The sequence below is a fragment of the Eptesicus fuscus genome, chromosome 8, assembly GCF_027574615.1.
Source record: "Eptesicus fuscus isolate TK198812 chromosome 8, DD_ASM_mEF_20220401, whole genome shotgun sequence".
NCBI classification, from domain to species: domain Eukaryota; kingdom Metazoa; phylum Chordata; class Mammalia; order Chiroptera; family Vespertilionidae; genus Eptesicus; species Eptesicus fuscus.
In genome coordinates this window covers 97,572,676-97,590,898 of record NC_072480.1, presented here as the reverse complement: position 1 = coordinate 97,590,898, position 18,223 = coordinate 97,572,676, and the positions used below count along the sequence as shown (strand labels likewise).

General features: G+C 50.6%; 1 protein-coding gene across 9 annotated transcripts in view; it reads left to right on the top strand.

The window, feature by feature from the left end:
* The window catches only part of TENM3 (teneurin transmembrane protein 3), a 439,075-nt gene that overhangs the window by 333,255 nt on the left and 87,597 nt on the right, over positions 1 to 18,223 (top strand). For 8 of the 9 annotated variants that reach the window (XM_054720168.1, XM_054720165.1, XM_054720166.1 and 5 more), the window contains 5 exons: positions 1,046 to 1,253; positions 2,100 to 2,201; positions 2,380 to 2,574; positions 3,693 to 3,893; positions 10,039 to 10,224. In XM_054720168.1, coding sequence (XP_054576143.1) covers positions 1,046 to 1,253; positions 2,100 to 2,201; positions 2,380 to 2,574; positions 3,693 to 3,893; positions 10,039 to 10,224 — 892 coding nt within the window. Of the gene's footprint in view, positions 1 to 1,045; positions 1,254 to 2,099; positions 2,202 to 2,379; positions 2,575 to 3,692; positions 3,894 to 10,038; positions 10,232 to 18,223 lie in introns of all 9 variants that reach the window. The other variant, XM_054720169.1, reaches the window with a different exon arrangement.

Below are 18,223 nucleotides of genomic sequence, written 5' to 3'. Positions count from 1 at the left end.
GCCGCCCCTTCAGAAGCCCTCCATTGTGTAATTTTTTGTTTTACTTTTTATTTTGTTAATCCTCACCGGACGATATTTTTTTCATTAATTTTTAGAGACAGTGGAAGGGAGGGAGGGAGAGGAAGAGAGAGAGAAGAGAGAAAGAGAGAAACATCAACGAGAGAGACATCAATTGGTTGCCTCCCACATGCACCCCAACCAGGGCAGGGAATCGAACCTGCAACCCAAGTACATGCCCTTGACCAGGAATCAAACCCCTGACCCTTCAGTGCACAGGCCGACACTCTAACCACTGAGCAACGCCAGCCAGGGCAGTTTTTTTTTATTTTTCATTAAAGATGTAAAGGCATTTTGTTATATGTTTTTAATCGAACCATAGCCATAACCACCGTCAAAGCCCATGTGTGTGTCCGTGGTGCTTGGATGGTGCTGTCAGGTCACTGAGATGGGTGGCGTGTGGGGGAGGACAAGTCGAAGCTCTGAGAAGGTGCCCTTGAGTTCACGTTCCAGCTCTGCCACCTTGTACCAGACATGTACCTGCCCGCGCTCCTGAAGTTGCCCTCCTTCCTCTGTGCGGTGTGACATTCGTGCCTTCCCAGGAGGGCTGCTGGGGTGGGGGGGGAGGTAGGGAGGAGTGGAGGGAGGGTTTACAAATGTATTTCAACCCATGAACCAAGAGGTCCTTTGGTTTGATTTCCAGTCGGGGCACATGCCAGGGTTTTGGCTCGATCCCCAATGGGGGGCGTACAGGAGGCAGCCGATCGATGCTTCTCTCTCATGGATGTTTCTATCCCTCTATCTCTTCCTCTCTCTCTAAAATCAATAAAAACATATTTTTTTTAAAGTGAGCAGTGCAAAGGCAACGAGTGTGCACAGTAGGTAGTTTTCCCGTCTCGGTAGAGCTCTGCACGGGACACCTGCCCCCCAGAACTTTTGTCCTAATACCCTGCTCATTAGAGCACAGGAGAAGGGTTTGCAGCGGAGAGGAGCAGCCACGAGCGTAGTGTCTCTGACCACTGAACCGTTCTGCTTGTCCCGTCCTCAGTACGACTTTGTCGAGCTCCTGGATGGCAGCAGGTTGATCGCGAGAGAGCGGAACCTTCTGGAATCAGAGCGAGCCGGGCGGCGGGCGCGGTCCGTGAGTCTCCACGAGGCCGGCTTCATCCAGTACCTGGATTCTGGCATCTGGCACCTGGCTTTCTACAACGACGGGAAGAACGCGGAGCAGGTGTCCTTCAACACCATCGTCATAGGTAAGGGCCTCGGGCCCCCTTCCGGGCCACAGCCCGCCCCGCGCCGGGTGGAAACGCCGTTGGCCTTGGCGACACGGAGCGGTCCCTGGGCTGCGGAAGCCGGCGGGGAGATGTGAGAAACCGTTTTTTTTTGTTTTTGTTTTTGTTTTTTGTTTTTAATATATTTTATTGATTTTTTACAGAGAGGAAGTGAGAGGGATAGAGAGCTAGAAACATCAATGAGAGAGAAACATGGACCAGCTGCCTCCTGCACACCCCCTACTGGGGATGTGCCCGCAACCAAGGTACATGCCCTTGACCGGAATCGAACCTGGGACCCTTGAGTCCGCAGGCCGACGCTCTATCCACTGAGCCAAACCTGAGTGTGTGACAGACCATGTGGCACCAGGATTAGTGTGGTTTGGACGCATCTGAAAAGGCCTGGGCATCAGGTTAGCCCCTAAGAACTCTGCCAGGGAGTGGCATTCCCTTGCCTCGCTGGTTAGAAACTAGACAATCGGCCCGGCCGGCGTGGCTCAGTGGTTGAGCATCACCCTGTGAACCAGGAGGCCACCGGTTCGATTCCCGGTCGGGGCACATGCTCAGACTGTGGGCTTGATCCCCCGTGGGGGTCGTGCTGGAGGCAGCCGATCCATGATTCTCTCTCCTCGTGGATATTTCTCTCTCGCGCCCCCTCCCTTCCTCTCTGAAATCGACATAAGTGTATTTCTTGTAGATTCCGTAAGTAAAAACTCTGGCTCCTGCGGCCTGTTGTGGTCGCGTGCAGCTAAAATTCCCGGAGAGCCCCCGCTCACCTTGGCCAGGGCCAGGCGGCCCGGTAAGCCCTCCTCCTCTCTCTCTTCTCAGAGTCCGTGGTGGAATGCCCCCGAAATTGCCATGGAAACGGAGAGTGCGTGTCGGGCACTTGCCACTGTTTCCCGGGATTTCTGGGTCCGGATTGTTCGAGAGGTATGTGATCCCACTGTCTCTCCTGAAGCCCGTGTCCCTACGCCCTGGCAACGGGGCTGATCCAGGAAGCCCCCGAGCCGGGGAGGAGGGGGGCGGCCTGGCACCCCTGTCCCGGCGCCGCCTCTCGCTCCACGCCCCCGGCAGGGGCACCGTTGACCTGCGCCGTGTCCTTCCCCAGCAGCCTGCCCCGTGCTGTGCAGCGGCAACGGCCAGTACTCCAAGGGCCGCTGCCTGTGCTTCAGCGGCTGGAAGGGCACCGAGTGCGACGTGCCCGCCACGCAGTGCATCGACCCGCAGTGCGGCGGCCGCGGCCTCTGCATCATGGGCTCCTGCGCCTGCAACTCGGGCTACAAAGGCGAGAACTGCGAGGAAGGTGAGCACGTCCGTGCGCGCGGGCGCCCGCTGTCGCCCTCGTGAAAAGAAAACAGACCGAACGCGTGACCGCCTCTGTGGCCGACAGGTCCCTTCGCTTGCCTCCTGATGAGAGTCGGTTCGATTTCCACACTCAGGGAGGCGCTGCTTGGATCAGCGTGTGAGCTGACATAAAGGACAAATACCCAGGGCCCCTTCGCCCTTTCTCGGTCGTGTGAATGACTCTTTTTCTTGTAACTCTGAGGAAGCAAGCAAACATTTGTGTCTAGAAGCCAAAAAGCACAAAAAGCACGCCTGTTTTATGGGTGCTTTTTGTGCCGATGTTCCCATGGATGCCAGCGTGTCCATCGGGCATTTGGCATCTCTAGAAAGACACAGTAACTAGCGGACAGAACGACTACTGGACCGAGTAACGAGTGAACAAAAGGACGACGCCGTGGCTTTGCCCCACCCTGGGCGTGATGGCGATCGTCGGGATACTGCGCGGTGCAGTGCGGTCGAAGTGTGTTTTCAAAAAGCAGAAAAACACCACTTCTGGTCTTCAATCACATTGATTTTATAGATCCACACACACAAAGTAATACAATTAAGTCCCCGGAATTAAATTTTCAGGCCATTGACCCCATAAGTGTAAAGTTTTATTGAGTCCAATTGCTAAATTAAATTTCGTCATCTAAAGCACATTAAAGTGGATTAAGAGAGACAGAGAGTATGCAACTCGTGCGTTTCTCACACAGTCCGAGGGGCCGCACCGCGGCCAGCACTCAGTGGCCGTGGGTCAGGTCAGCCAGCCCCGTGTTGTTACCGGGAAGCCAGTGCGTGTGACTCCCTGATGAGGCAGGACAGAGAGCAGTGGCCCCAAGTCCCAGAGCGTGTGTGTGATTCAGGAAAGTTACCGATCCTCGCAAGAGGCTCGGTTCCCTGAGTGGCGCGGTTCTCCGTGCTTGGTTGGATGATGCTTGGCATTTTCAGCAACGAGTTCTTGAAAATGGCAGGTATATATCAGAGGATCCAAAATGCTTATAGAAATGAGGTTGGGATTTCATGCTTTATGTTGCACGTCCTGTGTATGATGCCTTCTAGATTGCTCACCAAATTGTCCTCTGCTCTTGACACCAGCTGACTGTCTCGACCCCGGCTGTTCGAATCACGGCGTGTGCATCCACGGGGAGTGCCACTGCAACCCGGGCTGGGGAGGAAGCAACTGTGAGATCCTGAAGACCATGTGTCCAGACCAGTGCTCTGGGCACGGGACGTACCTTCAGGAGAGCGGCTCCTGCACCTGTGACCCCAACTGGACCGGCCCAGACTGCTCAAACGGTGAGGTCCCTGAATGCAGCACATGGCGGGCTTACGATTGTTTAGCTAAAGATTAAGATACTGTAATTTTTTAAAATATATTTTTATCGACTTCAGAGAGAAAGGGAGAGAGAGAGAGAAAGAGAGAGATACATCAGTGATGAGAAAGAATCATTGATCGGCTGCCTCCTACACACCCCCTCTTAGGGATGGAGCCCGCAACCCAGGCATGTGCCCTGACCAGGAATCAAACCATGACCTCCTGGTTCATAGGTCAACGCTCAACCACTGAGCCATACTGGCTGGGCTGAGATATTGTAAATTTTAAAACACACTTATTAAATTTAATGTAGATTTTTATTAAAGTGGTTGTTTATAGAAATAAATATTAAACGTAATGAAATTTGTTGTCTTATAAAAAGGAAAGAAACAGGCTTAGTAATTTGTCATTAAGCTTTCTTCTCTAGCAACATTGTAAAGGATAATCCTTCACTTCTGGAAAGCACTCTCAAGGCCTGCGTACAGCGTGGGGATCTAAGCACATGATCTCATAATGTAGAAGCCGCCCTTAAAAATTATTTGACAACCTAAGGCTAAACATGGTCACAGTAAAGGATATACATCTGTAGGTATTGTGACGTATATAATGGTTCAACACTGAGTGTTTAACTATAATGCAGGCATATCTCGGAGATATTGTGGGTTCAGTTCCAGACCACTGCAGTAATGCGAATATCGCAATAAAACAGGTTATAATCTTTGGTGGCGGAAGATCTTGCCTTCAATGTGTAAAATATGCAACATCTGCCCTAGCGGGTTTGGCTCAGTGGGTAGAGCGTTGGCCTGCAGACTGAAGGGTCCCAGGTTCAATTCCGGTCAAGGGCACATGCCTGGGATGCGGGCTTGATCCCCAGTGGGGGGCGTGCAAGAGGCAGCCAATCACTGATTCTCTCTCATCATTGATGTTTCTCTCTCTCTCCCTCTTCCTTCTTCTTTGAAATCAATAAAAATATATTTTTTAAAAATGCAACATCTGTGAAGCGCAATACAATGAGTTCTGCCTGTAATGTGGTTGTAATAGAAATGGCAGGCCGTCATTTCATCCGATCAGTCCGGTTCTTGGTGAGCGCCCGCTGTGTGCCCGGCACTGTGCTGGGCCTTCAGGGATCAGTGGGTAATGAATCAGTCCTGGCCTCTAGCAGGGGACTTTCACATGTTTGACCTAAATGGCCTACAGTCTTAACTACATGTTTACTGTGACCCAGTGTACGTATGCGTGCATGTGCTCACATCACTGAAGGAAAAGCCTTCCAATGGGGTACATACACGGATACTTTTTAACAAGTCTGTTCTGCTTTTTAAACTCTGATTGCAGCCCATGACTTAATTTCATGGCCGCTCATGAGTCCTGCAGTTTGAAAGGAGGCTGTTCTGGTCTAGAAAATGACAGTGTCAATTGGGGAACTAAGAGGAACACACAGGAAACGCATAGAAACAAGTCCATTCCAGTTCAAGCTCATTGGGTTTCACGTGGAAAGATACACGAAATTCAGTCACCATCCAGAGGAACGGCGCCTGGATGCGCACTGAGAGTTCTCAGAGAGACTTTTACCGATGTGCCTTCCTTCTTTTACAGGTTATAGTGCAGGTAGGGGTGGGGAGGTGTATTTTTTGACTCAGGAAAAATATTACAAAGTGCATAAGAGCCCGGCCTCTGACATCAGGGCTGGGGTTCCGATCCAGTCCCTGCTGCTGGGCTGTGCTACCCCAGGCAGTGACTGTAGGCGTCAGTTTACGCGCCTGTAGAATGGGTTTCCTCATAAGACAGTCTTCGCAGCGATGCTGTGGGGATTCCTTGAATTATGCATATGAAGTACTTAGGTACAGTGCTGAGCTCGTAATGAATTCTAAATGTAGCTGCCAGCACCGCTACATTAGCGAAGATCCAACCGTGAGAGTGTCTACAGCGTGGGACAGCGAGGGCGGCGTGTTTGGAGGTAGAAGTTGGGCTGGGCCGTTATGGGGATGCAGTTTAGAAATGATGGTTTAGGTCACGGGGAATTGACTCGCAGTAAAGATGTGCACCCACTGATGTGATGAGAACAGTGTTTTAGGACCTTGGAGGAGAGGTTGTATATATGTCAGCGACTGAACGGGGAGGCTGCCGACCGGAGACACGGCAGAGAGCTCCTCCCAGGGCGAGGTGACAGGAGCATGGATCCGTTTGGAGTTGGCAGAAACGAGCAGGATACATCTGAGGGGCATGGTAAAGGAAAGAGACAGGACTTGCTAAGAACGCAGAGTGTCGATAGGGGTGAGAAGAGCTGAGAGTCTGAAGCAAGGAGATGGGTGTTCACGTGAATGTCTCTAATGAAGCGAGAAAGTTGGGAAGGGCGGAGGCTCGGGGTCAGCAGGATGTCACAGCAGCGATGGGGAGAAAAACAGGAGATGATGGATTCTGCTTGGATGCTCAGACTCTCTGAGCACAAGTAAATAGTACAAAGAAAGAAGAGGAAGATGGAGCAGGAGGGAAAGGAGCGGTGGAGGTGGAGGAGAAGCTGGAAGAAGAGAGAAAGTTGGGCTGGAAAGTGCGTGACTCACAGAGCAAGTAACATCCAGGGTGAAGAACACTGGGCCTGGGGGCTGCACTGGAGAGGGCTGGGAGGTCTCACTGAAGTTTTCTGAAATCACCACCAACCAGCATTATCAAACAGGTGCATGGCACTATTATATTTTACTTTATTTTTTTTAATATTTTTATTGATTTCAGAGAGGAAGGGAGAGGGAGAGAGAGAGAGAGAGAGAGACGTCAATGATGAGAATCATTGATTGGCTGCCTTCTGCACGCCCCACACTGGGATCAAGCCCACAACCTGCGGAATCTAACCATGACCTCCTGGTTCATAGGTGGACACTCAACCACGGAGCCACACTGGCCGGGCTGCATGGCATTATTTTAAATCACACTCCAACTTGTCCTGCCCCCTGTTCTTCAAAATATAGTTTATAATTACAGCAATCGAAATAGGCATTTAGTTATTTCTGTTGAGTTTTTATTTACATTTCCAGCTTTTAAACAAAACAAAACAAAATGCACCCCACCAAGATATCCACTTAAAGTTTATAGATAAAATCACTTGTACCGTAAAAGTATTGGTTTGGGTCCTTTATGCCTCAGTCAGCAAAACGGGCATGATAATCCTGGTTTTAAATAATACTTGTTTGAAATATCATCCTTCTAATTTGTTTCCCACAATCATACAAGGAGAAAAGAAATAACGTAATAGCCCTTTTTTTTAATTTCATCTAAAGTTATTTAACATCACCTGAATTATTGGATAAAGGGCTGTTTGTAATTTCTAGTAAACACCTCAAAAGGCAATTCAGTCTTCCTCATAAAATGATATTGCTCTGAGTAGCAAAAAGAGATGCGAGTGTTCATCAAAATATTAAATTGGCTGCCACAATCGCATGTCATTATTTCGCATATTTAGACTAATTGTTATGCTGATGTCATTATTGTTGCTATTGGAAAATCTAATTTTGTCGCTATACAAAAATGACTTCATCCTATTCGTCTCTGTATCTTCATTGCAAAGCAGAAACTTAACATGTATTAAACTCTCTCATTACATAGAGCTGAATGACGAGAATAGTCCTGTTCTTTGGAGGAAAGGGAACATGGAATAAACTTTTCTATTAGTGGCAAAAAAAAAAAAAAGCAGAAAACTCACTTAGAATTATTAGTAAGGGTCTCACCTATGCATATACACATCCTGGGGAAATATCTGGAATCATGCGCCTCAGATGTAGCTACGTGTTGCACAGTTCTCACTGAAAGCTTACAAAAACGCTGTTAATTTACCTTTGTGGCAAAGTTAACTAGCAGAATAATTCTGAATTTCTAACCGAATCCTAAAGCAAGGCACTTTCCCAGCTGCCCCTGCTGCCGCTGCAGAGATGACCTTCAGGCACCTAAATTCAACAAGAATTTACCCCCAAAGAAACACCTGGTTAAGCTGCTAAAAGAGAAGAAAGGAATTCTTTCCCTCGGAAAGTTTATGGGTCTGGAAGCAATAGAACTCGCCTCTATCTCCATCAGCAGTTTGCCCATTAATTAGCCCTTCAATTCCACTTCAATTAAATTAACTCTAATTAATAAGTTCATTACCAAGATCGACGCACCTTGCTCAAAGCTAGTGTGCTAAACGCTGATAAACACCTTGGCCCTAATGAAACATTGATTAGATGGAAGGAAAGCGGGACCTCGGAAAGAAACCCTCTCTTCTGGCGCTCGGTTGACGTTCTGTTCCTCTGAAGTTAATCAAACCATCTTAGATCTCTTAATCAAAAATTTAATTCCTACGAGCGAGAAAACGCAGCACGAAAAAATCACCGCCCGCTCCCTCCCAGTTCGCAGCCCCGGCTGTTGTTTGTAAGAAACGTTCCACCTCCGCGCTGATCGGGGTGTTGAAACCCTGCAGCACTTTGAGACAGAGAAGGGGGGTGTTTGAGAAATGTCATCTGGACAGTGAGTGGGGGACATGGGGCCCTAAATAAACAGTTACCATCTTTTAGTCTGAAAAGAGTGCTGTAGTCCATTTTCTATGTGTTCGGAATGATTTCAGGGTTTTAGCATTCAGCATTTCTATTGCAAGAAAGTCAAAACTAAAGAATCGTTTTTTCAATCTTAGAAAAGAGTGACAGTTAATTTTCTTTAGCTTTCGATGTAGACAGTAGAAAATAAAACGCCCTTCCGAGTTGTCTCTGTCTCTCCCTCAGTCGGATCCTAGTAAAAGAAAGCTTTTTAAGAAAAAAAAATTTAATTCTGTACCTGAATTCTTTTTAAAGACCTAACGTATGATTATAGTTGTTGTGTTTTTTTGTTTTGTTTTGTTTTTTTCATTTTGTCTGGGTTTTTTTTCAGGGGTGTTCAAATTTTTTGTTAATCCTCACCTGAGGATAGCCTTCCCATTGCTTTTCAGAGAGAGTAGAACGGGAGAAGAAAGGGAGGGAGGGAGGGAGGGAGGGAAGGAGGGAGGGAGGGAGGGAAACATCAACGTGAGAAGCACATTGATTGGTTGCCTCCTTCACACGCCTCTGGTTACGCATCACGTGTTCTGTTTCGTTAGTAGCCCATGTGCATATGCGTATATATACATATGTATAATATAGGAAATGGAGGGAGGGAGGGAGGAAGGGAGGGAGGGAGGGAGGGAGAGAGGGAGGGAGAGAAACATCAATGTGAGAGGCACGTTGATTGGTTGCCTCCTTCACACGCCTCAAACAGGAGCGGGGCATGAACCTGCAGACCAGGGACACACCCTTTATTGAAAACGAACCGAGACCCTTGAGTGTGCGGGCCAACACTAACCATTGAGCAGCACCGGCCAGGGCCAATCACAGTCTCTAAGTCCTTTGGTCTCTGTACTCCGTTCAGCAGTTCCAGCCCCTGGAAGCCGTGTCTCCGGAACAGCACACTCGGTAGTTATGTGATTAACCTGGTTTTCCGCTGTGGTTCTGCGAGGCGGCTGGTATCTGTCAACAGTACACATTACTGAACAGGAAAAAGGCCGTTCCCCTCGCTCAGCCAGCATGCCTGTGCCTCAGAAGCAAGCTAATGTGCACACTATAATAGACCCTTTTTCATTAAAGTTCCTGACTGTTTTAAAATTTTAAACTCTAGGATTAGAAATAACACCTTTTCCATTCTTGCTGGAGGGGTGAAACGCAACCGTCGTTAGCCGCCCGCTTAGGCCCTGACATAATTCACCCACTTTCTATTCACGTGAGGCGGTAACACACGTGTGCATGCGCTCTGGGCTGCCAAAAGGTACTCTCGGTTACATATGTGTGTGTTTTCCTCTGGTTACGCATCACGTGTTCTGTTTCGTTAGTAGCCCACGTGCATATGCGTATATACACGTATGTATAATATAGGAAATGGTCTGTAAAACGGCCATGTGTATTCCATGCACAGTCACAGCAGCACGTAAAATTAAATGACGGACAAAAACTGAACTTCTACCCTATCTGTGGGTGGTAGTTGGCGCCGGCACTGACTTAGTACACAAGTCCTGTGACTTCTGCTCAGTGCTGGTAAAGTTCACCTTCACGGGGCTTCTTCGATCCCCTCTCACTCCCTGCTGCTCCCCTCTCCCTACAGAAATCTGCTCCGTGGACTGCGGCTCGCACGGGGTCTGCATGGGGGGCACGTGTCGCTGCGAGGAAGGCTGGACGGGCCCCGCCTGCAACCAGAGAGCCTGCCACCCTCGCTGCGCGGAGCACGGGACCTGCAAGGACGGCAAGTGCGAGTGCAGCCAGGGCTGGAACGGGGAGCACTGCACCATCGGTAGGCTGCGCCCCTGCGCCCCCGCCCCCCGCGCACCCCCCGCAGCGCACCCCCCGCGCCCTGGGAAGAGCTAGTGTTGGCGGGGTTTCTACTCCAAAAAGCAGTAAACACGACAGACACACACGCACTTGTGGACACAGACAGCCGTGTGGTGGTCACAGAGGGAAGGGGCTGGGGGCAGTGCAAGGTTAAGGGGGTTCTATGGTGACAGGAGATTCGGCTTGGGGTGAACATACATGCAACATACAGGTGACACGATGGAAATGTGCACTTGAAACCTTCGGAATTTTATTAACCCACGTCACACCAATACACTTGGTTAACATTTTTTAATTTTTTTAACTGCAAAAACAGGAAAAGCTGGTTTCTTCTAATGAACTTTTACTCACCTTTATTAAACAGGAATTGTTTATTCGGTAACGTTCTCATGTTACAATGGCAGTTTAGTTCTTTTTAGAACAACTGATGTGAGTGCGAAGTATAAGGAATTGTCATCCATTGTTTTTTTGTGATGGCCACAAAAATGGACGCCCGTAAAGGCGATTTCATTTCTTACCTACAAATAAGCGTTCATTGGATGTTACCTTCTAGTGTTCCATACTGCACCTGCATAACAAAAACTATGTTTATTTTAAGGAAAAGTCCGCGTGCCCCTTTGGGTTCTATAGGTTGCAGAGCCCCACGTCTTTGCACTGGGTAATAAACCTAGTACCCCATTTTCAGGGTATTCAGGGTCTGTTTTGATTTTACCATTTGAGTCACTAAAATGGAAACATTTAATTTAAAAAAATACAACAAAAATAAGTACAAGGGACCCTGGAACAACATGGGGTTGAACTGTGTGGGTGGATTTTTCTGTGGATTTTTTTTTTTTTTCCAAAACATCCCTACACTGTGTTTGACCCACGGTTGGGAGTCTGTGATGCAGAGGGCCGAATGCATGCATGGACCTCCCCCGGTTCGAAGGGGGCGGGGCATCTACAGAGATTGGCGTCTGCGGAGGGTCCCGGAACCAGGCCTCCGTGGAGCCTGAGGGACAGCTTCAAGTTTTCAGGGAATCGAGAGTTATATGTGGGTTTCTGGCTGCGTGGGGGTCGGTGCCCCCAAGCCGTGCATCATTCAAGGGTCCAGGGTAACGGATGTGTACCTCAGCTCAGTGACAGTGTGCAATATTAATTATGCACGCACAGGCCTACAGCGATTCCATACCCCTGGAGGGACGGCGTTTCTCCACACCGGTTTGTGGCTGTAGGGTAGAACTTGATAAAGCTTTCGGGGAGTCTTGTTATCTTAAAAGGTTTCTTCTTCTGATGCACGTATAAGGAGTAGGACTTCGCTTTTTTGCTTACAGGAATTGGTTAGCCAGGAAGTTTTCATGGGAACATTGAAACCACATTCGTCCTGTAAACTGTCCCGGTTGTGTCTTTGTAACACGTCACGGGGTTCTCTCTAATCCTGCTGACGCCCCTGAGTTTGTTTCCAGGATCCCGCTACCACCCCGTGCGGTGCCCACGAGCCGGGCTCACAGGCTGGGGTGCCCTGCTCACAGCTAGTAGTTACCAGAGACACAGGAGCCGATGGGGGCATCGGGGAAACCCACACACAGGCGTGTCCCCCCGCCCCCGAGGGGTCCCCCGCAGCGTGCCTCTCCCCAGCAGTGACATGCGTCAGCGCGGGCCATGGCTCTGCCCGGGGCAGCCCCTTGGAGACTCGGGGTGAAAGGTGTTGATGGAGCTGCTCAGAGAGGCAGCCTCTGTCGGCCACGAGCAGACCCCCGACACGCCAGAGGCTCCGCAGGAAAGCGGGCCTGTGAGGCGTCGGGTGGACAAATGAGCCTCATGGGGAGGGAACAGCCAGCCCCCCGGGTGGCAGCCAGGGCCAGCCTGCACACCCAGAGGCTACCTCCCCCCGAGAGGCATCCTCAGGGCTCACTGTCCAGATGAGCTTACTGCCCAGCCCTGGGGACACGGGATGCCCAGCACCCATGGGTGCTCATCCCACGATTCTGCGCGGCGTTCCCCGCCCCTGCGCTCGGAGAGGCCGCGCAGGGCAGTGGCCGCCTGCTGTCCATGGGAACGACGTTGAGGCAGAGAAAGGTTGACGGCCACCGTTTGTGTCTCGTCCTGCGGACGCACAGAGGACCGCGCAATGCCCCTGTGACCACGCAGATCCGCCGCAGGTCCCAGGATGCCCGCGTGCCAGCGGAGGGCGGGGAAAGGGCTCTGCTCGTGTTTGTATGTTCTGACCCCACGCCCTCCCTGCCCGGTCAGCCGTGAATCGATTCCAGCTGGAGACAGGTTGCCTGTTTGTATGTGTCCCAGGAGAGCAGCACACGCGTGTGTATCTAGCGGAGAAGACCGGGAAGCGAACTATAAAGCGAACAGGCAGGTTTAACGTGCCGCCCAGCAGCTACCAAACCCACTGCCGCTCTCACTGGCCTTGGCAAGACCTCAGGGTTAGTTTCTCACGCTGCGCTGTTCTCGAACAGCGGTTCCGTGTCCGGCAGCGAGCGGGATTGTTGTGATCGGGTAACGCGTCTTGCCGCGGTCCTTCACAGTTCCGCTTCTACTGTTTCACTTTACGTGGCTGCTTTTGTCGGCCCTGTAAGTAGCCACGTGGAAATAAAGGGCCTGCGTTATTTCAGCACCAATCCTAGAAGCGGACCCTTTTAAAGAAGTAGAGAACCTGGAAAGCATTGTTGTTGCTCTTTCATACGATGAGAAGTATCGCTCCAGGTTTGGGCAGGCAGGGGTCTCCCTGGGGGTCCCCTAGACACGCCTGGGTATCTGTCCACGGTGACGCTGAGGGGCCATGGCAAGCTGGCCTTCGAGGGGCGCTGATTAGACAGCCCAGGGAGCTGAGTGTGCTCTCACTCCGGACGGTGCGTTCCCGCTGTCTCAGCACGCGGGCATCCGTCTGGAAGGCGCTGCCACTGTGAGAGACTCCGCATACACCAGCCAGGCTGTTTTTCTTTTTCCATAGGATGTGTCGCTCATTGAATACAACCAGGGAGCTTAACTGAAAGAGAGATGAAGGAGAAATTAAACAGTTAGGAGCACACCGAAGTTCCCAATAGAAAGCAAAGGATATTCGTCATCCGTCGTCTTCCCGTCTTCATAGCTGTTTACGCCTTTCATGAAACCGTAGGGATTTTGATGCTGAAACAGGTTATGAATTTGGAGTATTCCCTGAACACACCATCTATCTGAAAGGATTGGCTCCTGATATTTTATTTGTTAACATATATTTTTATTGGTTTCAGAGAGAAAGGAAGAGGGAGAGAGAGATAGAAACATCAATGATGAGAGAGAATCACTGGTCGGCTGCCTCCTGCACGCCCCCTGTCGGGGAGCCACAACCCGGGCAAGTGCCCTGGCCAGGAATCAGACCGTGACCTCCTGGGTCATAGGTCAATGCTCAGCCACTGAGCCAGCTGGGCAGGGTTCCTGATATTTTTATTAGGATGCTCATATTTTCTTCTCGTGAATCACACGGGGGGTGGACAAAAGTAGGGTTGCAGTTGTTTGTATAGAAAATAATGCAATAATTACTAAGTGACACAAGGAGAAACTTCTGCGTACTCACCACTGTAAGCCCACTTCTGCCCGCCCTGCCGTCCGGTCGGGGTTAGAGAGATGCTGCCGTTTAAAGCCCTGGTGGTGAGCCAGGTGGCGCCTGGGTGGTGTTTCCTCCTGCTCATGCCTCAAACACGGAGCCGTTTATCGAGCTGCATTGATTCCCATGTACTTTCAGGCAATTCAAATGGAAATGTGGCCTAGGGGAAATCCTAATTCCTCTAAGCTACAAAAGACCAGCTATTTGTTTTTATTCCAGCTCTTTAGTGCACGGGAAAACACGATCATTACTGATCACAAAGACATGCGTTGTGTGTTCAGAGGAAACTTAGACACGCAGCGCTCAGCTCACCTCCTTTCAACACACCGGAGGGGCGTTTCCTACTGAACAACAGGGGGTAAAAGAAAGACCAAAACTGTACCCGGGGGACAAGCTCCGCTCTGGTGTTCTTTTCCTCAGGGAAATGGTGAAGGGGTCATACTGTAATTGTTAAATTTCCAAAGTGGGTGACCATTTGGAGGGGGCGGGGGAGAAGACACTCTGAGAAATGTTTCACTACTTGGATTACAAAATCAGTATTTTTTTGTAACTTTTGTCATGTCCCCAAATGGGTGATCGTATTCATAGTAACATAGCATAGGGACAGTCTGAATCTGTCTTCTTTACATTTTTATGCAAGCTTTGTGGTTCCCCTTCCCAAGTGGACATAGGGTGGCGTTTACACCTGCCAGGGGCCACCTGGGGGCCACTGGGCCTCCCGTGTGGCAGTGCGACTCAGCAGCTGAGAAAGGGGTCTCTGGCGCCCCCTGCCTGGTTCCTGCAGGCTTGGGGGTGTTCACCGAACCTGGCGAAGCTTGGCTCCAGGCTCCTGGCTGCACCGGCCCTGTCTCAGGTCTCGCGGGGGCTGTGGGCGATGCGGTCCTGTGTTCACGGAAGGCCTTTGTCTCTGTCCATTGAGTGTCTTTCCCTCCCACTTCCCTGGGGCTGGGGGGCTCCGGTGGCTGGCACTTGGGGGGTGCACTGAGGAGACCAGGCGGGGGTGCATTTAGTTCCGAGGTAGCTGGATGCAAGTGTGCGGTGGGGAGTCACGGCTGTCTGCGCTGGCCACTAGGACTGTTCCTGCCGCCGCGGACCGGCCGGATGCGGGGAAGGGTCAGAGGTTACGTGAGGCCCTGCACGTGTCCTGTGGAGCCGCCCACGAAGTAGGCGGCCTGTCCGGTCGAGGAGCGAGCACATCAGAAATGTGCAGAAACAAGTTAACCTGCCGAAACCCTTCCTGTCATCGCACAGGGGGTAACATGCCTGACGGAAGCCGTTTTCTCCTGCCGGAAACGGGCTTGAGTATGGGACTCACACGCTTGTATCTCCTCGGGGGGGTGAATATTTGTGAGGGATTCATCGGAATCCCTGCATGTGGGGGACACAAGCCTATAATAGTAAAGAGTACCAGAAAGGTGAGCTTCGGGGGGGGGGGAGGGGGGAGGCCACGCCCGTCACACATCCCAGTGCGCCCCGAGGCGTGGGAACAGGAAGTACTGATGCTGGCAAAGACAGCCTGCACTCTGCTGTTCCGCCCGAGGACGGCACAGGTAGTTCACGGCAGTCATGGATTCCGAGAGCACTGCAGGCCGCTTAGTTACACTATGTCCGGCCCGGCGGCTGCCCAACGCCCGGCGAGGGTTTGAAACCGCCCCCGCGCGTGGCTAAGGTCAGTTTCAGCGCCGGTGGTATTGCTTTGGGCAGTGTGCCATGTGCTCTGTGCTTTAGACAAGGGGCGTTTCTTTAGGACTTCTAAAACTCAGTGCTGAGTGTAGGCCGTTATTTGGTGGGTGAACACACCTGGATTTAACAGGTATCTCTCCATGGAGTTGATTTCCAGATCACCGGGGAGGAGGAGAATGAGAAGAAATCTCCGGTGTCCCGTGAGAATGAATTGTGTGCGGTGACGGCTGTTAGTGGGCAGGTTTTCTCTCCGGTCCCCGCCTGTGGCATCACTTGGCCCCAGTCGTTGCTCTACGTTAAGTGCATTTCTCCTCGGCTTCCCGCAGGCCCACGGGCGTTCGAGGCAGCTGTGTTCGGAACAGCATGGAGGTTAGTTAGCCCCTATCATTGCTCTCGGGGGGAGAAGGGGAGAAGGCGGTGCTGGCTATCGGCTTTGTTCTGTGATCACGTGGGCGTGATTGTAAGATTCCTCATTTCTTTAGGCTGCGCGAACCTGCCTCCTGTCTTCCTAGCCTTGTGGTTCGTAGTTTTCTGCTAACCCCACGAACTTAGTCGTTTTCTAGCGAGTCTGAGCTTCTCAAAGGAATGTGCTATGTCGGTGCTCCGTGTCTTAGGGAGGCAGTTCACACACTATATCATCCCGAGGAGGTTTTTGTAACTGTCCTTTGGAATTGAAATATTATCTGCCATGACAGATTTCTAAAACATGGATATACCTGTGCCTGAGCTTTCCCTTCTGCATCCTTAAACCTCATTTCTCAGCTGCAGTCCGTTTAAATTTAAAAAAAAAAAAAAACTTATGGAGAGACATATTTCAATAAAAGCCAGGTACATTACATGTCAAATTTGTAATATATAGTTTTATTAAAAGTGTGCCATTGTGTACCTTTACTCTTATACTACCCAGGATCTTTTTCACTTTGAAACACCTCATTGATTTGCATCTTTTACAAACCACCTAAGGTCTAAATTTCCACCAAAATCTAGAATGTAGGCGGTGTTCAAGCTCAGTGGACTGGACACACAGCCTGCCCAGAACTGACGATGAAAATCACTCCTCTCCATCCTCCCCACGCTCAGGGGAAGGAGCCTTTGATTGAGAAGCTCGGGCGCCAGGCATTAGGGAGTGACCCGGGTGCCAATATGCTGTGAGCTGCTTTCCAGTGTTAGCCAGGGAGAGAAGGGGTGTGGCTAGCGCCAGCCGATGACTAGGTCACATTCTCCCCAAAACTGGGCCAGGTAGCTGAGACCCAGTGAAGTGTCCCTGTGCATGTGAAGTCGTGTTCATCACGTGCAGAGATCCCTGTTCCCCCAGGGCAGTGGTCGGCACACTCATTCGTCAACAGAGCCAAATACCAACAGCACAACTATTGACATTTCTTTGGAGAGCCAAATTTTTTAAACTTAAACTTCTTCTAACGCCACTTCTTCAAAACAGACTCGCCCAGGCCGTGGTATTTTGTGGAAGAGCCACACTCAAGGGGCCAAAGAGCCGCGTGTGGCTCGCGAGCCGCTGTTTGCCGACCACGGCCCTAGCGGGGTAAAGAGAAAGGCGGGACTCTGCATGTGGTTCCATGTCAGGGTGGAGGGAATGCGCCCACGATTTCAAGGACTATGATGACTCCGTCCCACAGGGCACATCAGTATCCTCTCAGCGGTGGGATAGATCTCTGTTTTTTCCTTGAAGAGGAAGTTGAAAACTGCCTCTTTTCATCTTAAAACAGTCCCTCCCCCCTTCCTGTTTTGGAAATACAAGTTTGGTTATGGTGTTAGTCCATACAAAAGCTACGGCTCCTCTGCCCGTTCACATTTAACATCCTCTCTGCTCCGATCCAGAGTGAGGAGAGCCGGTCTCTCTCTTGCCCCTCCTCGCGACAGGGTCCCTGACCCGCTCTCTCCTCTCTGAGCGCCTCTGAAGCTGGAGAGCAGCTGTCTGGAATCTGGCTGCTATTTCGGGGGTTCCACAGACGTGTGGCTTGGACAAATTAAGGAGCAGTCAGAGGAGGGCCATAAATACGAGCCCTTTGCCAGCTGTTTTTCCATTAAACCCCGTTGGTTGAATGAAATTAGGAAATAGTTATGTTGGTGGGGATCTACCATATCCCAGTGTAATACGGTGTCTTCCTTTAACAACAGAGCCTAATTTTTTTCCCCCTATCCACCAAATTAGTTTTCAGGGTAATCTACATTGCAAATGGGCCGATTTGCATGAAAACTATGCCTACTTCTTCTGATTTGTCAACACCTCTTTTTTTGTTGCTTTTTTAAAGTCTTGAACATTAAGCCTGGTGGGTCAGACCATCTGCTTGCCGAGCTCGCCGGCAGCTCCATCACTTAACACAGGAGACAGGTTGCAGCTGTTTAATTGTTATGGTGCCGAATGATCATCCTTTCCAGAATTAATATTTATAGATGTACGCATGGAAAGCATGTGGTTAAACATACGTGATCTAATTGTGCATTAATGGCATTAGGTATTCATTCATCAGTCCCCACGTGGACAAGGAAGTGTCAAGTAGTGCTTTTTACAGACACTCCAGCTCTTGGCTTTTCGGAGGAGTCCCTGTGGGTGACTGGGCCTGGGAGCGATCCATCCAAATGCATGGGCGTGTGCAAGGGGAGATCGCCCGGCCGCTGCCGTCAAAGCAAAGAGAAAACTACCTCAGGGGCCCCTAGCCCTTCCTGCCCGGTGCATTCTCCC